Source organism: Cryptomeria japonica, chromosome 4 (genome assembly GCF_030272615.1).
Source record: "Cryptomeria japonica chromosome 4, Sugi_1.0, whole genome shotgun sequence".
Classification (NCBI taxonomy): Eukaryota; Viridiplantae; Streptophyta; class Pinopsida; order Cupressales; family Cupressaceae; genus Cryptomeria; species Cryptomeria japonica.
This window is the reverse complement of record NC_081408.1, coordinates 215,446,947-215,474,363: the sequence shown is the minus strand read 5'-3', so window position 1 is coordinate 215,474,363 and position 27,417 is coordinate 215,446,947. Positions and strand designations below refer to the sequence as shown.

Here is a 27,417-nt window from a genome sequence, read left to right as displayed (position 1 = left end):
TTCAGAAGAATATCCCGCAAGCCTTGTATCTTATAAGATTGTGAAAGTAGACTCACAGCCACTAGACCACCAACTCAAGCATCACCATGAGGCCAGTTTCAAAGCCCGGTGAATCATCAAGACGAATATATTCCAAAATGTAAACCAGTGATTCCTAGTGATAACTCCAAAACTATCCAATCAGTAATGCCAATCACCTCTTATGTCCCATAGTAAAGCAAAATCACCTTTTGTGGTCAGCTATGCAACCAAGATCAATATTCTACCCAAACATGCCTTAATTAGCACTCCACCAAATGCTGAACCAGAAATTAAAACGGTGCAAGAGAATTTTGAAAGCTTGAATCTAGCATGCTATGTCGAGAGTGCATCAAAGCTCATGCGTTATATTAGTAGATTAATCATGGTATCAGTCAACTATGATCCGAAATTGCAGAACACAAAGCTTAATTCTCCATATATGGCACCACCAAGTGCTGGGCAGAGCCATGCATATGACTCGAGGGCCAGATTCAACACTTCATTTTGGCATGGTCCAACTCTTACCAACAAAACACGTAGAACCTGTTAGGTCTTGCAAATTTTCATACCCTCATCTCATTTCACATCATATATCACCTATGTTACTAGATTCATGAGAAACGGCCTAGAATCAAATTCGAGTGCAGTCCGGGTCCGAGTTCGCCCAAGGTTCCACTTGGGCGCCCAAATTCGCTGTGGGTTTAGCAAAGGTGTACAACCAAAAAAGGGCCCCACAATGAAAAAAAAAAATTAAAACTTAAAAAAGCCCCCCCAACCCTTAATTTCACCTTGCCTTCCCTTATTTTAGTCATTTCACCTCATTTTTTCACACAAAACTTGCATTCTCACCATTTTTTCCAGGCTGGCTTTGAAGGTTGTTGCATTTTTCTTCGAAGGTGAAAGCCATAGTTTTATAACTCGTGGACTCGCCACGGACTCCCAAGTCCATGGGAGCGAGTCCATCTAAAAGACTCACGAGTCTTTTGCAAGGACTCGCGCGAGTCTTTTGCACGGACTCTCGAGTCTTTCAGATGGACTCGCGCGACCCAGAAAAAAAGTAATGCAGGCTTTAAAAGTGAGTTTTTTTTTAATTTTTTTGCCTTCATTTGGCCTAACTGAGGGAGTGAAAAATAAAAGCAAAATAACACCCGACGCCTTTATAAAAAAATTAAAGTGCCTTGACCCCAACTTGGGGGCGCTGCCCCCAAACCCCCATCGAAAAATATAGGGGGAAACTGCGCCAATGGAAGTAGGGAAAATTTAACCTCCGAGTCTAATTAGGCTCCATATAACAGCATAATTAGCATTGAAGAAATCTTGGTATTATACATTTTAGAGTTGAAAGTTTGAAACTATGAGTATGTAACATGTGTAATGTTTCAATTATGGCTCTTATGTTCTCTAAATGCATTAATTTCTTTATGTTTTTTTGTAAAACTACGGTTTGTTTTTTTGCCGAGTCATTCGCGAGTCTTTCACGAGTCCGAGTCCGAGTCCAAATTTTTGGTTTGCCGAATCCATGGCGAGTCTAAGTTTTTAAACTTTGGTGAAAGCTATGGAGAACTAAGATGCACACCAAAGACTTAGGAATCGTTGGAGAAGGAAGATTTAACTATCACACGTAAGAAAATCTTCATTTGTTTCAAGTATTCAACAATTTTTTCAAGATTTTTCAATTTATTTTTTTTTATTTTTAAAGTTCTGAATTTTTTTGTTAACTTTTTATGCATAATAAGGGGTTATGATGCTGAATTGTTTTCAATTTTTTTCAATGATGTTTTCCATTTTAGGTATCATTATTCATATATAATGGCTAGAAGTGAAAGTTCTAGTTTAATTGACCAAGGCAGAAATCAAAAGAGCCCTTTCAAAATTGATGCAACTTCACTACTTAGGCATCATACAACAATGATTAAACAGATTCTAGTGGTTCGAATTTTTCTATGGCAGTGTAACCATTGCAGCATAGAGCATGCACGCCCTAAATATCAAGTGAAAATTCACTTATGCACCATCCCTAGACACGGAATAAAAGCTTCTTGGGGGCCAGATGGCAAAGGAATGCCACAAGATCTAATAGTTGATTATATTGAAGAACATGAGGAAGCCAACATGAAAAGCAACAAATCAAAGAATGATCATCCTCTTCCCAAGAAAAGCTCGATGAAACCTCCTAGTGCCTTGACACAACCATCTAGCCCACATCCTCTCATGCCACCACCTTCTGAACCAAAGAATGTTTTGGTTACACAAAAAAAGACCCATTGGATAAGGCCTTCAAAAATGAAATCAAAGAGATTGCAGGCCAGAGCATTGCTCATTCCATTTATGGCAATGGGCTTCCTTTCAACATTGTTAGATCACCTTATTGGTGGGAGATGGTAAATACCCTTTGCAATACACCTCATAATTATGTTAGTCCCAAGTATGAAACTGTGCGAACCACATTATTGGTGAAGGAGAAAGCTTCAATAGAGATCATTGAGAGTGATCAAAGATACATGGCTGGAAACAAGTGCGTCCACCATTTATGATGGATAAAAAGATTGCAAAAATAGGCCATTGATCAATGTTATAGCGGTGTCCCCTAAAGGGAGGAAGTTTATGAAGGCAAGTTTCATTGCCAATATCCTCATAGCATCCATTGACATGGTGGGGCCTAGAAATGTTGTCCAAGTTTACATGGAGACCGAAGTGATTCAAGTGTTTGTGATTAATCATCACATGTCACAAGCCATATTCAAGACCTTTAAGTTGGAGTTGTTGAAGGTAATTTAAATTTTATTTTTTAATTGTTTAATTTTTTTTATATTTGATAAATGACATGTATTTTTTGTGACATGTCAGGTTGTCATAACACGATTCGTATCTCACACAACCTTGAGGAGGGTATGGAAGCAATCAAACACCTAAAGAAAGTAAGAGCATGGATCCTTTGATCATGAGTGGTGGGATCATGTAAAATGTGTTTTGAGTTTCACTGAGCCCATTATGAGCATGATTAGGTATGCTAATACTGATCACCCATGTTTGGATGAAATTTATGATGGCATGGACTCCATGGTGGAAAAATAAGAACAATAATAGAGGCCAAGGAACATGACCCAAGGGAATAACTTTTCAAAAATTCTACAGCAAATTATAATTGACTATTGGAAAAAGATGACCACTCCCTTACATCTCTTACCATTTGCTTTGTCCCCAAAGTTTTATAGCAAAGAGGTACTTGCATTGCCAAGGAGGGTGGCACCATGTAGAGATGTGGAGATTGCTATTAGCTAAAAAGGCTGCATTTAGAAAGATATATTCAGAGATGAAATTCAAAATATTGTCTTGAGTGAGTTTAGCCAATTCGTATCTTATAATGTCCCCTACTAGGAGGCTATCAATTTCCAATGTTGACATACATTACTATGCAACTAAATCAAATTATTTTAAGAAAAAACAATGAATAATTCATAGTATATTTGATAGTTAACATATTTAAACCGACTTTCTTACTTCTCTCCAAACTCGACCCTAAGGAGGACAGGGAGTACTTGTCATAGGGTGCTCAAATGCCAATCTACAAGTGGATTCTCTCAAGGTTTCCAAAACACATATTCATACCCATCTTGGAACTATGCCCTCGGAGTTTCAGAAATACATGCCTTAGCCTATCTCGAGATTTGCCCAACTTGCAAGGAATTACTCCAGCCATTCTGTTGATGTGTTCTTATGCACTATACAACACAAAATAAAATACTAAGTATTCTATCCTCTCTTGAACAAAATCCTCCCAAGTGCTAAATTGCGTGATCAAATGGGATGATTCCAAGGTTTCAAATGTCAAGTCTTCACGTGCTCTTGGATAGATTCAATGTGTGAGGTGATTTGTTGGAATCAAAAGGGGGACTTACATCGATACTTGAATGTTTGAATGTTGTTGGAACGTGTAATTTTACTTGAATTTAAAACAAAAGGCAAAAGAGATAGGGTTTAGGAAGCTAGTCTAATCCTAGTGAAATTCTACTAGAATTTGCTTTGTCATGCAAAGCAACAACTCCACAAAGCTAGTGTGATCTTCTAAGGTAATCTTATGATGTTCAAATCACCACCAACAACATAGACACCATCAATGTGATGCATATCAATGGGTGAGTAGCAATCAAAGTTAAGCTTATAAAGAGTTCGGTTGACCACGCAAAGTACTTGGCAATCAACAAAATACTAGTATTAACGTGCAAGTTTCACCATTAATCATCCACAATAGCTTCCATCCATTCTATCAACATGAAAATAAACAAGACGTAGTGACCATGCATATGTTGAATCAACACATGAATTTCACAATATCTTCAATGAAAATAATATGCTTCTTGCAACAAAGTCTTCGCAACAATCTCCTTTTCTCCCACTCTACTCCAACTATCTATTATCTAATGTCTATTGATCAACTATCAATTACTAACTACTCTCTCTTACTCCACTATTCACCTTTACAAATGAGAAAACTGAGCCTTATATAGATATCTCTTTACAATGAGTGGCTCAAATTAATCCACAATCAATAGCCAAGATTACAAGATGAAAACCCTAATTAGAGTTTGTTACAACAATCTCTTTTTCGGCCAATGAAGAAATTACATTTGATTTGACATATGTTCCACATTGAAAGTGAACCAATAGAAAATGAGGTTAGGTATCTTGTATTTCGCGCCTCCATTGAATAAATCAAGTACATTGCATTTGAACATGCTAATGTGGAATCCTTTGAATGGTCAATGATGACAAGGATGCCACCTTAGTTTGCTCCTCATTGACAATGAAGGCATCATCTTGATCAAGCTGACTCTCTAGTTTTGATTGTTTAATTTGCCTTGCTTAAGCGAATCCTTTTATCTTCTTGCTCGAACTGGCTGGCTTCTTGACAAAATTTTGATCATGAATCTTTTCTCTTTGAAGTCCTTTGTTACTATCTTTGATTATCTTCAATGTTATATCTTGAATTGTTGATCATCTTGTCGTCCTTGCGAATGTTAAAGTTACTAAGTCTATCATTTTTCTTGTATAACTCTTGCTGTTGATCTTTTGACACAGCACTGTTGGGACCTTGATGCTAGCTGCATTGATATCCCTTGATGAAGTCCATTTGCTCTTGAACTCTGGCCTCACATCCTTATGCTTCCCTTGTATTCACTTGCAATCATAATTGCAAGAGGATTATAATTTGAATTAAAACATTAACTAATTACATCTTCAAGCATAAATGATCTTTCATGTATTTCATTTAGGTCTAGGCCTAATTGCAACCCCACAAACCTCACTTAGTTTTGGCCTTACGCTTAATCCTGCTTATGTTTTTATCAAGGTCTGCACGCTTCAACCTACCTTCACCTCCTTGCTTAGGCGCATTTTCATGCTCCATTTCCACAAGATTTTTTTTTTGCTAGAGCGCATTTTCATGCTCCATTTGCACAACATTTTTTTTGCTAGAGCACATTTTCATACTTCAGCACAAATGGAGGGTGCAAGATTGATGCTTAATTGCACAAAAACCTAAAGGAGGGCGCAAATAAGTTCATTCGCACAAATGTTGCTTGCTTTAGCAGATTTTTTACATTTAATCGCACAAAACTATAGTTGCAAGAAACAAATTGAGGGTTCATTTGTACAAAAAAACTTGAAGGAGGCTGCCTTTTTATGTTCATTTGCACAAAATTTACAATTTTCAAGCTCTTCAACTTGGGCGCATTTGGTATGTTCGTTTGCACACTTTCTTGCTAAGGTACATTTTTCCCTCCCATTTGCACAATTTGGTTGTCCTTTTCATCTTTGATTATACAAATCATTCATTCAAATGTCTATGTTGACATTGCTCTTGCTCAAATCATCCTTTTCTTGGCACATTTTTGGGGTTCATTCACACAACTTGGTTGCTCATGGTGGGCAAGCTACTATGAAGACCATGACTTGAGCAAAATCGAGACTTAGTCAAATTTCACTTCCACACCCCAATTCATCAATCTTGACCGCTTACCTAACATTGCCCTAGGTTATCTCATTTTTCCTACCTCTCTAGCATGGGTGCAAATCTTAGGTCCATTTGCACAACTAGGGTGCAAAATGTATGGGTGTATGAACAATGCGCCTAGATCTATACTTAGTCAAATTCTCGTTTCACTCCAACTTGGATGTTACCTTGCTCCATTTTTGTTGTCTTAGTAATGGATTTAAGATTGCTTAGATATGAAGAAGGGAAGGTAAGTCTAGGTGCATCAACGTTGCTAGACCCTTCAGGAATGACTCTCAACACTTAAACAAATTCAACCCTAGCAACCTAGCATCTTTCTTTGCAACTTGACAACTTCTTGCTTCTTGACAACATTTGCAACTTTGCAACCTCGGCATCTCTCGACAACCTAACCTCGACTCCTCATGCAGGACTGACAAAACCAACCTCCACTCATAAGTAAAGGTTAACAACTAAGAAACTATTGCCAAGCAAAACACTAAACCAAAGCAAAAACTGGAGGTCCTCATTTGCAATGGGGCGATGTGTGAAAACATCACAACACATTCCCTACAACCCATCTATCCTCAAAAGGGGCTATAGCAATAGACTAAGGGATAGGTTATATATATATATGGACCATAAGTTGGCTCTTAGCCTTATTATCTTTCAAATATTATATTTTGTAAAGCAGTACTAAATCGTACCCTTTCCATTACACTTTGATGCCAACCGATGAATAGTAACTTATTGGTCTGTGAATGAAATCTGTAATTCTTCTTCAAATCACCAAAATCGATGCCTTTGAGTTGGTGTTTGAAGCGTCCTTTATACCTTTATTTCTTAAAGGACATGATTCTTGGAATGGTCGTTTCACTTAAGAGTCACAACCTATCCCTTTAATGAACACCACTTGTTAACCAATGAATTGATTTAAGTAAGATCATCGCACCTCTTGGTAGTAATTCAGACATGTGATTACTACCTCTATTATGCAGACTGCTCCCTTCTATTATATAACTGATCTGATCTTAACCAATTAATCTCTTCATTTATTGTTATCATGGTAAAGTAATGGATCACTGCACTAATGATCTTCACTAATTAGACATAATCATTGTTCCAATAGACAACATATTTCTTCATAGGGTGCTGATTCATTTATGTAACATCCTCCTTAATTAATAACAATCCAACTATGATCGATAGCATTCCATATGATTTTTTATGTAGTCCAAATCCATATTTTAATCGCTGTTCATATTGTACTAAGTCGGGGTCATGATAGTCCGCCCTTCTCAAAATTGCTTGTCCACAAGCAATTTCAAGTTTGGATGATTGAAGATTTCTTCTACTTCCCATGTAGCATCTTCTTCAAGTAAGCCCTTCAATTTGATTAAGAATTTGGGGATGGTCTTATTTCTTAATTGTTTTTCCCTCATATTGAGGACTGCTTCTAGCTCCAAGATCAGCTTACCCTCGTCATCCAATAGAGGTAACTCTACACGTGGAGTAATTTGTTGTGCAAGGACTTTTTTAAGTCCTAATACATGGAAAACATTGTGAATTTTGCTGCTCCCAAGCAATTCTAATTCATAAGGTACCTCCCCTATCTTCTTTAGGATCTTGTAAGGTCCATAAAAGTGAGGTTTCAGCTTTTCTGCTCCACTGGTCTTGATGGAAGACTGCTTGTACAATTGTAGCCTTAGGAATACCAAATCTCCAACTTTAAATGTTTTGGGAATGGTGAAGGTTATCCTTGAGAATGTTAATGATATCCACATTTTGCTGCACACAATCTTTGGCGCCTAGTACTCTACCTTCTTGGAGAGCCAAACTTCCAAAAGAAGTTGCTTCATAACTGTATAAAGCCTTAGATTGACTCATTTCAATTGATAAGTGATGAGTTCTATTGTAGCAATACTCGCCAAGGTGTAACCACTTGATCCATGCATTCTATTGGCTAGTGACGTAGTTCCTCAAATATCCCTCAAGCCATTTGTTAACAATCTGTCTGACCATCAATTCTAAGAGTTAATTCAATACCTACCAATCTGAAGAGTTCTTGCCAAAATAGGCTAAGAAATCAACTATCCCTGTCACTAATAATGTTCTTGGGTAACCCATGTAATCTGAACACTTCTTTGAAAAAAGATTTTAGCCACTTGGGGTGCCCTATATTCTGTAAATATGGCCGTAAAAAGAGCATACTTGGTTAGTCGATCCACTACTACATATTTACAATCCTTTCCTTAGATTTTTGGAAGCCCCTTTATAAAATCCATAGAGTACTTTCCTACTTTTGGTTGGGTATCCGATCCACTACACCATTAAGCACACTACATTCGCATGTATAAAGCGCACTCACGCTTTTTGTTCCAATACAGCAGAAAAGAAAATGAGCTACATTTTCCCCATAAATATGGCATCACATATATTCTTAATGACCATCTCAAATCACCATGATTCTTCCACCACGCATAAACAAAACACGCAATACAATACACACGGAAAACAATATTTGGTCTTTATAAAAAAACGTCTTTATTCCATTTAACATGCCCAGCTTAGATACCGTGAACCTCTTCCGACATTAGCTCCTTAAAAAAAACGCACCAATAAACTTCACCATCTTTGAGACAAAATCGCCTAAAAATAAAAAGCATCGAGTCTAGTAGTTATTAATGAACCTTAGACAAAGTCAGAGCCGTCCCTCACAAAATAAATTCTGACCTGAGAATATTTAGAATGAATGCACATTAAATTTGCCAACTGTCAAAAACAATCGCTGCTCAAGAGTAAAGAAACTGTACTCAATAAACAACTTGCCTTGAAAAATTGCACTTCCTTCCAAAAATATATATATATAAAATATATCAATCACTTTTTGACAAGTCACCATGATAAAGTGGCATGAAAGGCTGACAAGTAGGCACCAAAGAAGCTGATGAAAACATACTCCCTACTCAAACAGTGTCATGTCCCTTTTTCTAAAAATAACACTTACTAAGGCCCCATTGGCCAAAAATAGTATGCCAACTCTGACAGGATACATTTGGAAAGATTATTTAATTAATATTCATTATCTCCCCTTTCCAAAATCAGCAATTTCTATTTTTAGTAAGCTCAGCTTTCCAAAAATAGTAAATAAGGACTTTTGGATAAGACTGGAAAATAATATCTTTTTGGGTGATTTAATCAAATCAACAATAATTATTTATTATTAAAGATATTATTTTGAATTTTCTACTCAAGTGATATGTGGGTTTTTGGAAAGTCTTATTTTAGCAACATTTTGAGTTCCATTGCCCGTTTGATATTGTTGGCAAATGGAAAGTTTCCTTGAGACTTGTAGGAAATTGGAGACACTTAGAAACAAGAAACTTTCCTTTCCTTGGGAGTGGGATTTTTGGTGCTCATTTTGGTTTGAATTTGAATTCTGTAAGTGATTTCATATATGCATGGAATTGGCTCCATTTGGATTCATTCTATCTTATCATTTCAGGATGCTGGAAAAAAATTTGAGGAATCGTTGAAGAATTTGGGCAGCAACTTGATCGACTTTGTGTTCTATTTTTTGGGGGTACTGTTGTGACCATTTCACTCATCGCCCCATTGCAAATGGGGACCCCTGCTTTTTTGCTTTCTAGGGTTTGTTTTCTAGGTCTTTTAGGGTTTTGTCTGTTAGCCTTTAGCTTTCAAGTGTCGCCAAGGGGATCACTTGGATAGCAGGTTCTGCTTGAGTTAGGTCAAGTTGGTGAGTGATGAAGTCTGGAATGTCCTGATCCTGAAATTTGGCTAAGTCTGGAATGTCCTGATCCTGAAATTTGACTAAGTCTGGAAAACTGAAAATCCTCCAAAAACTAGATTTTGCAATATAGCTCCTGGAGGTCTGAAACCACTCTCAAACATCCTGAAAGTATATATGGAATATAACTTAAAGTATAATACTTAAATGTTATATTCCATAAAATTATCCTGACGGAGAGTCTAAAAATGTCAAATTTCACTCCTGACCCTTCCAGAGGATCAAAAGCGAATTTCACTCCTGACCCTTCCAGAGGGTCCAAGGCGAAAATCAACCTAAGATTCATTTCTTGCCTTATTTGACCAAATTTGGATTTGCAAGGCATTTTGAAGGGAAAAGTGGACATGTTTGGACTTTGGAATTGTTTGAAAACCTTGAAAAATGATGGATTCTAGCCTGGAAGAGGAATTTTGCTCCTGACCCTTCCAAAGGGTCCAGAGCGAAATTCATCATAAACTTCATTTGCCACCTTGTTTGAGCTTGAAACCTTGTTCCTAACTTGGAAAGTGGTCTAATTTTGCCTTGTGAAGTGGTTTGAAACTTAAAAATTGAGCAGTTTAGCCTGGAATAAAGATTTCGCTCCTAACCCTTCCAGAGGGTCCAGAGCGAAAATCTTATTTGAGCTTATTTGTCACTAATTTTGGCTAACTTTTTTATGTGCAGGGTCTCTGGGAATGAAGATTGGACATCATTTGATACATTTGAAGACTTGGAAACATGCAAAATGAAGAATTTTGGACAAGGAAGGCAATTTCACTCCTGACCCTTCCAGAGGGTCCAGAGCGAAATTCCTCATAATCACATTTTTGGCCTTCCTTGGACGTGAGACTTTATTCCTAGCATGATGAAAGATGAAAACCTACCTTGCAAAGAAGTTTCAAGTTGGAAAAATGATGATTTTTGGTCAAGAATGAAAATTTCGCTCCTGACCCTTCCAAAGGGTCCAGAGCAAATTTTCTCAAAATCACCCTTTGCTATCAAGTTTTGCTAAGGCAAGTATGGGATAAGGTGAAAATAGAAGGAATTGAGCCCAAATGAGAAAAATCGCTCCTGACCCTTCTAGAGGGTCCAGGGCGAAAATTCTAAAACCTATCTTTTCTTCCAAAGTTTGGGCAAAGCTAAACTTAAGCATGGGTTTGAGGAGACTTTTGAATTGCCTTGAAGTGAAATTGGATTGTTAAAAATGAAAATTTTGAAGCCAAGAAAGAATTTCGCTCCTGACCCTTCCAGAGGGTCCAAGGCGAAAATCTCAAAATCCCCTATTTTGCCTTGCAGGAGCAAACCAAGCTTGGATGGAGTGAAAGAAGAAGACCTTTGCCTAGCTTTGTAAAGTGGATTGAAGTTGATATGATGAAAGAGTAAGCCCAAGGAGGAAAAATCGCTCCTGACCCTTCTAGAGGGTCCAGGGCAAAAAATCCTAAATCCACTTTTTTCTCCAAGTTTTGAATGAGACTAAGCCTGGACTACAGTGAAAAAGCCTATTTGAGATGCCTTGAAGGGGGTGTGAACTTTGAAAAATGAGAATTTTGAGCTCAGGAGAGAATTTCACTCCTGACCCTTCCAAAGGGTCCAGAGCGAAATTCCCCTAAATGCAATGTTTCCTTCAAAATTTTGATGAGCTAGCCCAGTGATGGAGATAAATGAACCCTGGAAATTGCCTTGAAGGAGTTTAATAATCAAACTAAGGTGAAATTATGACCTAGGATAAAAAATTCGCTCCTGACCCTTCCAGAGGGCCCAGGGCGAAATCCACATTTTCACCTAATTTCCTCCTATGAAATACCAAAATTTGAAATGCAAGACTTTAATTAGGTATGAATTCACCCTCCAGGAGATTTTGGAGTCGAGGTATGGGATATTCAGGACTAAATTGAGAAAATCGCTCCTAGCCCTTCCAGAGGGTCCAGGGCGAAATCTTGAAGAAACTTCACTAAGCCTCAAACAAACCTTGATATTCCCAAATTTCGCCAAATTTGCCAAATTCAAGACATTTGGGAGGTTGAATTAGATTCGCATTAATTAAGGCATTGGCAATTTAATAAATTAATTTTTAGGCCTTGAAATAATTAAAAAATCCACCTTGGAAGCATTAAAATTAATTTTGAAAATGAAAAAATTAAGTTGAGCGCTCAATATTTGTTATTTGCATTTATTTGCCAAGTCGGCCATCCTTCAAAAGGGGGTTTTATTTCATTTTATTTCCTTTTTGTCAAGTCGGCCTCAACAAGAATTAGGGTGAGCGCCCTATATAAGGGAGGTGTATTGTGGACAAATGCAAATCATTCATTCATCCCTTCTAAGTGCAAAATTGAGGAGCAATTTGAGGAGCGAAATCCAACAGATTGGAGGCAAAATTTTGCTAAGTGTTGGAGGCTAGTGGAAGGCGAAAAGGCTAATTGAGGCATATTTCATCCAAAAGAAGGCCAGAAATTCAATCTTTTTCCAGCAAATTTTGAGCTTCTTTCTTCCATTTTTTCAAGGTTCATAGTTAGGCATTCAAGGAGGAGGTATGAAGAATCATTTTTTTTTAAGTTCTTATTCAAGACTTATTGTGATTTCATAGCAATTTTGTAAAGTCTAAGTCTTGAAAATCCAATTTCCATTCATAATTAATTTGAAAATGTATAATTCTTGATTTATCATGTCTTTTTCAAATTGATATCTTAAGTTATACCCTTGAAAGGTCTTAAATTTCATGTTTTAAGGTATGATGCTCAAAGACTAATTTTAAGTTTTTGTGTAGGTTTCAAATAACCACCCAAAGCCGGAGGATCTATTACTTAGCAGACTCTCAACGAAGAAGATCGGGCAAGGACAAGGGCAACCTCCTCCCGTCTAGCATCGACAAGGACGGACTTCTTCGGTCAAGCATCATCAGGAATAACCTCTTCCAATCCAGCATTCCAAGGCGAGGTACATCATCATCCTGCACATCAAAGACAAAAGAAGTCAGAGCAAGGGTTCGTTGAAGAAGCAGATAGTTTTAGATGAATTAATTAAAGCTAGCTTCTCAGCATCATCGAATTGGATATCTACCAAGTTGCAAGTATCAAACAAGGTGGCATCCTAGTCATCACTCCTCCAGTCGGGTTGGTCCACCTCAGCATGTCCAGATTCAATGTACCTGACTCATTAAAGGTGGCACAAATTTCGATGTACCTACCCCGGCTATCCATTGGTCGAATATTCCAGAGAAGACATGTGTCCAATTAATACAATTATTTCATTGGTCAGAATTGAGTTTGCTGTAACAAACCCTAATTAGGGTTTTCATTGTAGAATCTTGGCCATTGATCTCAAGTTGATCTTAGCCATTGAATTGTATTAAGGGCACTATATAAGCCCCGGCTCTTCATTTGTAAAGGATAATAGAAGGTAGTTAGTCAATAGTTGATAATAGGTGAATAGTTAGCTAATAGTGAATAGTCAGTTGATAGAATAGCAATTAGAGTAGAATAGCAAGAGAAGGCAAAGATTGTTGCCAAGATGTTGTTGTAAAAGACTTGTAAAACTTCATTCGAAGAAATGGTGAAATCTATGGGTCGATTCAACAATTTGCATGGTCTCTATACTTCTCAGATTTGATTTCGTGTTATTAGATGAGTGTAAGAAATGTGTTTGATTGATGGTGAAATTCGTATGTCCATACTACTAGCAGTTTGTTGATTGCAGACTTGCCTTGTGTAGTCAACTGGAATCATTCAGCTTAAGCTTAACTTCAATTGTCGCTTCTTCATTGATATGCATCAGCTTGATGGTGTCTATGCCTATGGCAATGATCTGAACATCATAAAGCTCTCCTCCGAAGATCGCACTAACCTTGTGGAGATGGTCCTGGGATGTCAAAACAAGACTTAGTTAGAATTTCATCAAAGATCATTCATTGCTCCTACATTCTTAGTGTCAAAATTAGATCCTTTCCTCGACCTCGTCCTTTTTCCTTTTTTTCAAATCTAAGCCAGTAAAATCTTGTGTTCCAGCAATATTCAAAGCAAATCAGACGTTTAGGTCGTCAAGTGTAAGTCCCCTTGTGATTCCAGCAAAATCACATCATACCACAGAGAGCTTATCCACACGTAGAGATCCTACAGCAAAGAACCTTGAAGTCATCCCGATTGATCCTTTTCGCGACATCTTCAGCATTCGGAGACTTTATTCAAGAGAGGATAAGGTACCTTTTAGGTATTTTATTCTGTGTTCGCATGTGCATAAAAAACACATCAACAGGTACACAGTCAACGACTGCAATTTCCTATGATAACTTTACATGCTATGATCTGAGCATATATGAATGCATGCTCTCAATGTGCGTTGTCTCTAGTTTGTGATTCAGTATTATTTTGAGCAAAATAGTCAAGTATTGTGATATTCACAAGTGCACACTTGCTGCACGTGTTATTTTCTTGGTTAATTTTTGTTCAAGCACCATTGTAATTTCTTTCATTGAAGATAACAGAGGATGCTACTATTACAAAACAGATCTTGAAACAAGACCACATTATTAGCCCTTTGCAGGTTGAATTATTACAAGTTGATAATTCTAGATTGAACATTAGTGTATACTGATTGTTATAAATGAATGTATGTTATATTGACTGTCACCCTGAATAGGCACCAATCGGTCCAGTTTCTCCCATAGCCTCAGAATATATATTTTAAACGATAAATATTAAATCAACTATTTCATTCTTCTGTATTTGTTTAAAATCCTTGTATCTAAAACAAACCGATCATAAGGAGCTTGTATGTTTTAAGATCTCATTCACAAATCCTTGTCATAAACATACAATAATCGATTTGCTAGGCACTAAGTCTTACATCTGTTACATACTTACACTCAGTGTCATAAAAGCGTTTCCCCACCTAGATTTTGCAAAGCCTGAAGTACAGAGGAAAACACAATTGAAAGTGTTTCCTGTTCGTTGTCATAACTTCCAGCAGCTTTGAGCATAAGAATTAGGTAAATCTTTAAAGGTTGTTGGAATACAAGTTGGGGAACCAACAAAACCACTTCTGGAAGTGTAGCTACTTCATCTTTTAATACATTTATTTCCCCTCTGCAGCATTCTACAACCATGTGTACATATATAGATAATTAGATAGCAAAAGATTAATAAAGAATAATGAAAATTGACCACCATTCATCTCTTTCAAGAGAACGCCACGAAGAAAACACTTGATAAATATAATTTCAGTTATTGTTCTATATTATTATTTTACTTATGCATCATTTTTATTGTTATTACTAATTTTGAATTTTTCTTTAATACTGGATTCTGCATGTAAGACATCCAAGTTCTAGCAAGATAGAGTGTTGTCCCCATGATATCTCCTGGGATTCCAACCATTAGATTGAAATAGATTGCCAATTTAGAGGCATAACATTTGAAGGCCTATTATCATTTCTAGGGTATCTGTTTACAATGTCATTTTTACATTTGAAATCCTACTGTCATTTCTGGAGTACGGAACAATTACGAACATTTGGATCTGATTTTCACCAATAACAAATAACCAAAATGATTAATTTTTTCATAAGCAATCACATTCTCTTGGATAATCAAATTTAAGCCCATTTAGATCCTTAATATTCTGATTCATACCACCAACACGTATCAAAATAAAGTCTATTTTTTTCATAATAGTCTAATAGATCATGGATTCCTGAATTTTTTAGCCTCTTCGAATGCATTAACCTTTTCAGTTTTCTGGTACGAGTTCTGCATCAATATTATAAAAATAAAACTCATTCCATGCCATTAAAATTTTAGTTATAAATTGTCTTAATTACATTATGAACCACATTTGATTTATTTTTTATTTTAGTCTCACTGCTTCTTGTTGTGGTTATTAGAGAACAATAATAAATTTATCCACTTATTTCTGCACTGAAATTATAAGCAAACAAGCAATTGACAGCAAACTCAATAGAAGCAACTCTATAGGTTGTGACAAGTTAGAAGTCATCTCAAAGAATGAAACAGTAGGACTTCTGAGCTATAGCTACATTGAAATAATTAATAGATCCTTCACTACAAACTCAACTTCTAATGGTGTAACAAACATCATAAACAATGATACTTGAATTAACTAAGTCCTAAATATCTGGAATAAAAAGTTTAAATCACAATATTAGTCTACAAGTTGCCTTCATGATCAATTTATCTCTAATAAAAAGTCCTATATCTAGTCCCTTGAGAGTTGAGACATACCGTGTATTCAAGGTTAGAAAATGGACGCTCAACTTCACGCAAAACAAAAGGCCTTCCATTAATGTAAACAACCTGTTATTTCCCATGTCAAAACAGAAGTCTAGTTAAAATCAAGAGTAACACACATTTTTAAATACTCTATGATTAACAAATATATAAATATCAGAATGACAAAATAATGTATAGAAACAATATAAACATTAACAATGAAACAAATGTGAAAAAGTAAAAACTGTGGGGGACTAATACAGTTCAACTTTTAAGATAGAAAAAAACCCAAATCAGAAGCAAACTGATAGAATGTCATTATGTTTCATAATAATTTCCTCTCTAAGACATTTGATTTGCTCTCATGTCATCTCAAAGGCTATTCCACATAAATTATGAAGGGTACTCACTGGCTCCTCTCGAAGATTGTGCCAGAGCACACGTTTCTCTTTCCCATTCTTGAGAGCTCCAATGAGGTCAAGCACATTGCGAATACCTTGAACAGTTGGAATGGCAACACCATGAACAGGCAATGAACCAACCTGCAAACAAACAAAATTTACAAAAATCATGCACAAATAAATCTGAACTTTCAGATTGAACTTCCAAAACATTGTAACATAAATTTTGATGCAACTTGGAAATCATTCTCAAAATCCATATTAACATATTTTCAGACCATTTGAATGAAAGACATTTTAATTTGAGAAAGAGATTTTAGGCAAAATATGACGCATGCAAGGGATGGTAAATTTCCTTAGCATTATTGATTCAAAAATAGCCATTCCCTACATATTGATCCATAATTTTGTCAAAAAGTGGTAGAAAATAAGAAATCGCTGATAAACTACTGTTCTACTTGCTTTATCACAAATGATAGTAAATGAAAGAAGAATGCTGTGTTAGAACACAGAAACTTGCCCAAAATTTGCAAAACAACACAACAGAATTTATCCAGGAAAATTCCCCCTTAGAAGGAAAAATCAATTAGCAGTACCAAATACTCATTTACCTGTTGATTATTAACATAAACAAGAAGTACAATGAGGGAATACAACCAATTGTTGTTCTAATTTATTCACTGTCAAACATGCACAGTCTTCTACAGCTGAATTCTCCTTAATCTCACACATACTATGGTCTAGGACTCCTCTGAACCCTTGAGCTTTGTGACACCTTTTTATTGATGTTGGGAACCATTCCCATGCACTAGAAGACCCCAATTTGGAATTGGAAGTGCCAGAAGTGGGTTTGTTTCAAATTCTGTGTTCCCCTGTGCCATGCTGAAACCAACAGTTGTCAACAGGTGGCAGTCTTGTTTCAGCCACAGCAATTTCAAATTCGCCATGATGGTTTCACTTCCAATGCAACAGTTTCAGCCTGTGGAAAAAACCACTTATTTTCTAGAGTTCTCAACTTCTGGATTTTCATGGATCACACATTCATGTAATACATTAACAACTTGAAATATGCTTTAGCACGATCTTTGACAGTGACATAATATAAGCTACTTTAAAATGCAAAATTGTCTCATTCTCAGTTAACACAAATGCAAAGCGAAAAAAAATTAAATTTCAACAAAAGCATGTTTGGTTTTCACTATTTGAGAAAAAAAACAAAAACAAAAAATTAAATAAATGTCTATTAAGTAACCAAAATAGATCAATGGCACCCAAACCTACAATCAATACCAATAGCAAAATGGAGTATAAAACAGAAGTTCCAACTTCCAACACTCGAAGAAGCTCGACAATACAAGCTAAAATTAAATAGCACATAATTAAAAAACATTCTAACCATGGTGTCAACCTAATAGGTAAACCCTAAAACATGGCATAAAATTCGAAGTCATGTTATGCAAAATATACAGATAATAAATGAGAACATAAGAGCTGTGGCCAAAGAAGATAAGATTATAAGGTTGATGGAGTCCACAGTTTGAGGCAAAAGCTGACCTCACTATGTATGAAAATATGATGGAATGACCAACATCCTCATCAATCTATATGGAAGGGTCTATACAAGATCTGGAAATGTGTCCGCAGTACAGTGACCTGAAATAAGGAAAGCTGACTAGGCAATTCTTTTTGTGGGGCAATATTTTAAGATTTCCAGAGACATCCATATTAGGCCCACAAGGTTTTTAAAATGCCCTTGGCTGTCCTTATAATAAGTTTAACACAAAATAAACTTTAAGATGTAAAATCAAACGGAAACATTCAACATTTCCACATAAATCTAGTTACTGAGTAGTGACAGTGCCAATTAAAACATTTTAAGAGGATATGAGGTAACCTGCACTTGGAAATGAGGAGCAGAAACAAGAAATGGGATTCCTCAATCAGTAGGAAAATGAATAATTCATACCATGGAACATGTTGGATGAGGAATGAAGGCCGGAAAGACAAGATTCACAAGGTCATGCATCAAGCATATTGTCATCAAAAAGTGGGATTTTTTCCTAATATGTTCTGTTCTAAACCATTTGGTATGGTTTCTCTGCAGGATCAATCAGCATTGTTGATCAAACTCATTTCTGCAGACTATGAACAAAAAGCAGCTCACAGTGTCAAATACTAGTCTCAAACACAAGCACTGTCATGGTACCCAAGGCAAAATGCTTTTGAAACTAACAGAGAACTTGTAACAGATACGCTTAAGCATGGTTCAGAAGATATGTGCATTTAACATTCCAATTTCCAGCTATAGCTAGGAATAGAAGGAAGCAACAACTTACAATTAAATTCTATATTATGGGGACAATGATCAATGTTTAATTAGCTACCAATCAGCAATTAATTTTTGGGCTGGGCCATTACAATTTGACTCCTTGAATTTTTCAACATATCAAGTAATCCACTGTAGTGGACGTTGAAGAATGTCTACTCCATTCCATATTACTTATCATCCACTTCTGCAAATGGTTGCCTATATTGCACAACGTAGAACCCAAGGAAGTAGCTTTAACACTACTTTTTTTATATAAATGAAGATGTACTTTAACAATAGTTTCAAGAATTGTTAAGTTGGAAACATCATTTAAAAGCCAATGCATAAGCCAGATAACAGCAATTGACTATAAACCTGATAAACATACAAAAAACTGAAACAGGGCAATTCAACTAGTGAGATCTATCAAGTATAATGTAATTCATGTGTTGACCCACGCGACAAACAGTTGTCCCAACCTTTTGATCTCTGAAAAAGAAGAACAGAAATCTACTGTACTTTCCCAATACTTGATGAATGACTAGAGGCAAATGAAAAAGCTTCATGAGTGATAACTCCAACAGTAACACAGGCCCAGAGAAATTTGCAGGAAATCACCGTAGAAGAATGGTATAGATTAATCTGTTTTCTCGGTATTTATGCATTCAAACGTGATATAGATTAATCTGTTTTCTCGGTAGTTATGCATTCAAACGTGAAAATAAACTACCAGTTCGGCAATACAAGCTTGAGAATGTAAAAGAACCTAACATACATACCCGTCTATAATTGGGAGCACCTTCGATTTGAGGCCGCAACCTCTTGTTCTGGCATCCAGGGAAATGATCGCTCTTCAATATTGTCTTCTTTCCAAGAACGGAACCCCCTCTGAGGCTCATTACCTGCTCCGAATCTCTGTCTAAAGACATCACCATCTCATCTCGGTGCTACTGCTCACACCTCAACCCTTCCCTTCTGACTGTCCAATGACTGCTAAAGGCCTTCGATCTATTCTTAAAATTTGAGGCTCAGAATCGCACTCTCTGAGCTGGCAAATAAAAAGCTGATTACTGATAGAATAACGGCATCTAAATTGAAGAATATTACTGGAAGATGCTACAATGCTTTAAACTTTAAAAGTCATTTACGAGGAGTCAAGAATACTACATTAGCAAATATAATTGGGATACTTATGCTGTTGGTGTTATCTTTTACCCAAATGTCCCAAACACCGATAAAAGCCAGAAACCTTAGAAAGGAAAATACCAGAATAATGATATTACTATCTTTATTCGTTTAACCAGTGCTTATTTTTCGAAGCAGTTAATGCGGATTGTTGTTCGCATACCCAAAGGTAGTGTTTAAGGCCAAGAACGAACAAAATTGCAAAGCTTCGCAGAGCATTTGCCTGTACAGTTTCGAAAGAAAAAAAAAGAACACAAGGTTGCCAAGGCAGCACAGGCTCAAAACGGTTCAATGCACGAAGATTTCGGCACAAAAATTCTTCGCAATCATGAAAAAGGGGTGAATCAACTCAGGAAAAATTAAATAGCTCTTACATGACAACGAGAACTACAACTTCACTAAATCAAACACCAAAACTTAAATTTCACCACAAATAGGCGAAATCTGACCCACGGGAGCTCGGATTGTTCTGATTCAACCGCAGAAATTTAAAACTTCGCTGATTTCAAGATAACATACAACGTTTCACCACAGATTTCGTCTAAACTCATGAAAAGGGGCAAAATATGACACAAGGAAGCGCCAAATGCTTTCGTTCACGAAAAATAATCCGTTTCAGTCAAAAGAGACTTATGAGAAGGCAAATTTTGACTGGAATTCCTCGCAGATTTCGTTTTGAAATTCATCCATCCAAGCTTTAAAGAAATGGAGCCAAATTTAGAGCCAATTTAAGTTAAATTAAAATATTTTAAGGTGATAAGAAATGCTCTGGTTCGTATTGATCGCAGGATAGAGACAAAGACGAAGAAGACAGTCTAAAAGCCATGTAAAAAGAAGGTAAAGGTCTCTCCATTGTTTTTTCCCCCTAATTTCTACAGTAACAGACAAAGCAAGCCTTACTCTTTACTGACGTAATGTCCACGTGAGATGCGTGTAGGAAATGAATGCAATGCCTTGCTAATTTTCATGGGTCTTGTTTAATCGCCATGCTATTTTCGTGACGCCTTTCAAAACAACTTAAAATAATTCTCAACTGTCAACCACGCCGCTATTTTTAATCTTTCCTTAACATGCCCTCATCGGTCGTTTTCGAACAACAAAAAAATCGAAAATGACGCCTTCATTCCAAATTTCGCAGTCCCCCCGGGCAGTAAAATTCAAATAATTTTCCTCCCTGTAAAAAAAATTGCAATACTTGAAACCGAAAAAAAGTGATTTAACCGCCTAAAATTGTTAGCAATCCGTTGCATCTTCTTTCCATTCACGCAACCTGTTGTACAATGCAGAGCAGGGTTTTCAAGTAAAACGAGGGGCGAAGGAAGCTGAAAATAAAAATAACAAGAAGAATACTATCCGACATGATAAGTATTTGTTTAAATATAATTTCCGCCCTGATTATCTTTTCCGCGTATTAAATGTGTGGTTACTAATATTTTTTATTTTACTTTGCGTCGTTAAGCATTACTGTCATCACCATTCTTTTTCAATATGTGCTGGAAATCTTTTTCTTTTCAAATTTGTTAAACGTTTGAAACTCTTTTTTGGAATATGTTAATCTTCTTGTTGAAAAACAAAGGCAACCATGAATAGGACGGATCTCTTCAAAGACATTTTCCTAATCAGAAAGAAAATAAACAGTTTTTTGTCACTCTTAAGGAAGACAGATTTTCATGCCCTGTGAGGTTGGAAGTTAGAACGTTTAGCGTTATCTTGGGTTAAATTTGATGGTCTATCAATTTATTATTAACATCCTTATCACATGGAAGGTGGAATTCCAAGTAAGTCAAAGAGTCTAAAAGGAATTTTTTGAAAGTACATATAGGTATATACTAACCATAATGTATAACATTTTTTTTAATATTCACTCATAATTATGAATGGATTCAAATAAATTAAAAATAAATTTATTACTTTTGAACACTCTTCTTAAATGATAGGTTGTTTTGAGAGGTGGCATAGTATTTATTACTAAAAGTATTTAGAGATGCTATAATAAATATAGATTTTTTTTAAAGAGAGTTAGGTATTGTTCATTTATATGTTTTTAGAGTCATTATAGATTGCTTGATTGAAATGATCTTAAATATTTGTAAGTAGCAATGATTCAATAAAATGTTGTTTATAAGAAAGAAGTGGCGTAGATGGTATTTTAATTTACTAATATTAATTATTATGGTTTCATAATAAATATTAACCATAAAGACTTGGATAAATTTATCATTATATTTTAGGACATGTATCTTTCCAATAATAACATATTTTCAATGATACATTATGCATAATTATTTATGCACATAGTACATTGTGCAATAAGACACATAAAAACGCATAATTATTAGAGGTTAAATGGAATCATAGGCTTGTCCAATTTGTGTGGTTTTCACATTGGTAGTAGCACCGTCACTTCTTATCATAATCTACTTTTATACAACTTCAAAGTGTTGCAAACAATGCAAATAATGGATACATGAAGGTTGACCACAACTTTCAAAAAATTATGTGAATTGATTTCTCACCAATAGTAACTACTTGACATGGACAAGTGGTATGTATTGGTATACTACTAGGCATTTTATTATGTCCCATTTTTTCTCTATTTTTTGTGAAATAAAAAATATGTTTTTACACCCATCTAAATTCAAACAAATGAATGAAAAAAATAGAATGTAACATTTAAAAATAAAACAAAGAAAAATAATTCTTGATCATGGGAAAGTACTTCACACTGTAAGCAATGACATTTTAAAATGTACATATGGGCTCCGTGCTCATTAATTTTGAAGCTGTGAGAATTCACATCGGGGGCATTTTCTATGATGTCATTTGTGTGTTTGTAATAGACATGGTGGTTGTTTAGGTGAAGGTGGCTACTTTACAATTCCCTTCTTGCTTCAATTCTACATCTTTCACCTCTCTCTTCATGGTTATAGACTTTTGCTTTCATGGATTCCTCTATATTCATGCTAGTGATAAACAAGGTGGTGCAAGTGATGTTAGAGAAACATTGTTGTAGAATCTAACCAAAAGGTTGAAGGTTGGTGGGGGAATGATGCTATAAAATTGTAGACACCTAAAATCAACCACATCCTAACAACACATCTAACATTACTACCTTCATCACTTTTGACACCATACTAGGCCTATCACAACCACACTCGTGTCGTCTCAACACTAATTATTTAATCATATAATATGTATTTAATTAATCAATAATTATCCTCTAACATTCCCCCATCACCCAATCAATTAATTAAAACACATTTATTTAATTAAACTAACATCCTTCATCCACCTCTCTCGGTTGATTAAGTAATATAATTATTTGATTGATTGACCTAAATCCCCAAATCATATTCTAATCCCCACTAATAGGACAATCATGTTACATCCACAAATAAAAATAAAAAATAAATACAAGTCACCAATGCAAAATAAATTATGTATTAATCTTTGCCATCAAATCTACCAAACTAATTCTAACCACCCATCTCCAACCACCTTCAATCCAAATTCAAATTAACTTGTAATCTCAATCAATCATCTAATTAAATCAATCCTACTTGTCCATCTACCAACCACGAGCATTAAATCCCTTTTCCCTCTCAAATTTAAATTCAGAATTTCTCTAAAGTAATATTATTCAACCACCCTAAACCAATCTCAACCTTCCATTGATCTTGAAGAAATCTATGAATCAAACAATCCATAAGACTTCCAAGAAAGAAGACTAGATGCGACAAGGTTAAGCTGCAAAAAACTCAGGTAATCACACTCAACCTCTATCATCAACAATCACTTGGAGTGCAAAACTTAGGTCATTGAAAGGTTTGTATGGTAAGAGGTTTTATGCTTTTTATCATTGTTCATATTTTTTTCTCTATCAAGGGTGCATGCTTAATATAGGGAAGCATTCACATATGGTGCTTGTTTATTGATACATTTTTTTATATTTTACTATTCACAAATAAATCATTGATTATATTAAATGTGAAATTAATAAACTAGATCTTGGGCAACGAGTCATCTAGGATCTAGGATCATGCTAAGAAAATGGACGGTACTTCTTGTGTGAGCGTGTGCAAAGCTATGATAAATTTACGATTGTGTACTGGAATGCCAACCAAATCAATGGTGTCCCTTGTTAAAGCATAAGGGTATCTTTGAAATGATACAATTGCTTAGTTGGGCCACCATTCTCTCCCTAACAACAGGTGTATATGGTGAAAATGGATAACAATAATAACGATATTGAAAGGCTAAATGAATTCAACCACAAAACCCTAGCCTAACAACAACAAAGATCCACCATAACATATAAAGATTACCTAAGACAATGCAAATCAAATGAAATCACAAAGATTATACCGTCACATGTCCAATAGAGTTTGGATCTCCATTCTTCCTATCTCCATTGATCTTGTTTGATGTATTTGCTCTCAAATTTTATGTGCACAAGAGCTCAACAAAGAACGAAAATGTGGTTGCAAGTAGGATCGCATATGCCAAGTAGTCAATTGATCAAGTAGTTAGAATGATTGATTAGCCAAGGTTTGATAATGAAGGAAGCATCTCCTTATATAGAAGACACAATATGAAATGGAGGGATAAGATTGAGAGGTGTAAAAGGAGGTCGGCTATGATTAGAGGGTAGGTAAAAGAAATAATAAAATAATGAAAGGGGTAGGTGGTGTATGAATTAAGAGATGAATGACATGTGTCATGGGTAGAAAAGGCTAATGAATTAATTAAATAAATAAAGATTTATTTAATTAATAGAAGAAGTGGGATCAATTAAATAAATAAGATATTTATTTAATTTAGGAAAAGGATAATTTAAACAAATAAATGTATTTATTTAAATGAGAAATAAGGCTAGAAGAGGATAAATGAATTAATTAAATAAATAGAGATTTATTTAATTAATAGAAGAATTAAGCTTAGATAATTAAATAAATAAAATATTTATTTAATTAGACTGGACAATTTTGGGTTTCTACAACAGGTACTTACCTTTTACATGATAATTTTAATATTAAAAACCAAGCAAATTTTTTCTATAGTTACAACCTTTAATACTTTCATGAGATGATGATTAAACACAAAATACTTAGGCACTTGGTACCAATTACTAAGGAAATGAAGGTCTAGATGGTTTTTGGTATTGAATCTAATGTCTATAAATGCTACAAGGATGAGGGGGAGGATGGTCTAGTTGAAATCCCTCTTCCACCAAAGGTTAAATGTTAAAAATTCCTAGGAGTGCTATGGGGGTAGGCATAGGAGCTTGCATAATTTTCCCTTCCTCATAACTATCTAGTTGTTTTTTTTTGTGTCTAATATTGGGACACAACTTTATCACACTTTTTGGGTCCAATAATTTTTTTGGTAATGGTGAGTGGGTCATTGAAGTAATTTTCCCCACCCTTAGTGATAATAATCTCTTGTCATATGGATCTATTTGGTTTGCTCATTTTCATCTTGAACTTTTTTGGGGTTTTGCATATAAACTATATACATGATGATATTTAGTTTATCATCTTAGTTGTCTACAAATTAAGCCTTTGACTACCACCTCATATGTTAGTGGTTTCAAAAAAAAATTGGGTTGGAATTTTTTATGGTTGTCCAAGAATTATATGTTTTTCTATTGATGAACTTGAAGAGCTCACTACCAACATCTAAGCCTCAAAGCTCTTTTTTTTAGCTCCTTGGTGTCTTACCTAGGTATATGAGCAAGAAAAATAATGCTAGGAAGATGGATTATTTTTTCTCTTTACACCAAAAAAGAAAAGTACATGTATAGAGATGAAGACTTTAGTATCCCTTCCTATGACAAGGACTAGCAACCAAAAAATGTAATATGAGAATATGAAATTGCATGAATATTATGAATGCACCTCTTGGGGTATCATGTGTATTGAAAATTTGTGTGAACATTTCATCATATAAATGATAATATTTTACACAATTATGATTACATAGACATAACTAAAAGATAAATAATTGTTGTAAGTATAAATGCCACAATCTATTTAAATTTAAAAAAAAAAACATGTTGAGTTATCCAAATCAATCATACTTGTAAATTGAACGCATATTGTATCTTTCCTGTAAGGATCAACTTAGAGACAATGATTGCAATTAATGCTCCTCTTTTTTCTTATTGTTAACATAATTCTTCATTTTTATCTTAAGTATCATTCAATTAAGAATAATGGTGATATTCTCAATGTCCTATGAGATTTAACTCAAGAGACAACAAGATAGCAATGAAAGTCAAACAAGCCCTCTCTATATCATTGATATCTATTGTGGCCCTTTTCAACATTAGTCTTGTGACTTGTTTGGATTATTAATGTCTCGTGGCACACCCACATACTTGTCAAATTCCACAATTATAACTTTTGTGATCAAGTACCTCAATAATAAAATATATTATTTATAGTACCAAATACTATATTAGCTAAGCTAACATCTACTCATAAATTGTACACCAATATTGCATGTTTCTTGATACACCACATAACCGCTCTATCCAAATTATCATCCTTAGAATCATGCGATTTTATATGTCCAAAATATATAGATACATTATGTTAGGAAAAGGTGTGTTGTACACCTTGCATGATGTTATAATGTTTAATCTATTATTATTCGTGGTGCACCTAGGGGACTTAGGGATATGTGCATCACACGGGGTTAAAATTATTGGGGCCACTTTATGCATTGTATGTAATATTGTGATAAACATTTAACTTGGGGCCTCACATGGGAAAAATATTTATTGGAAAAAATCAATACCAATATTAAAGGAGGGGTTGATGGTTTTGCAATTCATGGTATTAGTCACATGGTTTTATTTAATAACACTTAGTGATTTTGTGTGAGCTTAATTTTATAAAAGCAAGCACATGGGTAGTTGTCTAAGGTTGGCTAGTTGGCTATTTTGGCTCAGGGGTTGAGAGAATCTCTTGTCTCCTTTGTGAGGGTTTGAAGCATGGCATGGAATGTGTGATTACATGTTTGTTCACATGAAGTGCTTGTAGAGTGTGTATATTTTTTAAATGTTAATGGAGATTTTGAATGTGTATTGTAATGATTTTGTTATTGGATAATACACGATAGACGAATACTTTTGGATGTTTGGTTTTTCCATCCTGAGTGTTTTCCTAGGGTGTATATTACGTCATTTTTGATGGTATGTTGTCTATTCTTTTGCATATGGATTGTGAATACTTATTTGCATAGACTTATCTATTTGGGTTGTGGAAATTGGCATTGTGTGTCTATAAATTTCCTAACACATTACATGTAACCAATGTGGTGACTTTAACATTATATTATTATGAAGTATTATCATACTTTTGTGGCATATAACTGCATAAATGCATCAAATATTACATGCTCCTCAACACTTACTAAGACATGTGTTATACTAGTGAGTATTTTCTAAGCATCACATAAGTTACAATTGCATTCCTAATTTTTGTTAGCATCTCCTT

General features: G+C 35.2%; 1 protein-coding gene across 2 annotated transcripts in view; it reads right to left on the bottom strand.

Moving 5' to 3' along the window:
* LOC131040594 (uncharacterized) overlaps window positions 1-20,758 on the bottom strand; it is a 129,834-nt gene extending 109,076 nt beyond the window's left edge. The window contains exons 1-3 of one of the 2 annotated variants that reach the window (XM_057973546.2): window positions 19,510-20,758; window positions 16,432-16,563; window positions 16,034-16,105 (exon numbers count right to left, since the gene is read on the bottom strand). In XM_057973546.2, coding sequence (XP_057829529.2) covers window positions 16,034-16,105; window positions 16,432-16,563; window positions 19,510-19,665 — 360 coding nt within the window. In that variant the 5' untranslated portion in view covers window positions 19,666-20,758. The remainder of the gene's footprint in view (window positions 1-16,033; window positions 16,106-16,431; window positions 16,564-19,509) is intronic. The other variant, XM_057973547.2, reaches the window with a different exon arrangement.
* Between the last annotated feature and the right edge of the window lie 6,659 nt (window positions 20,759-27,417).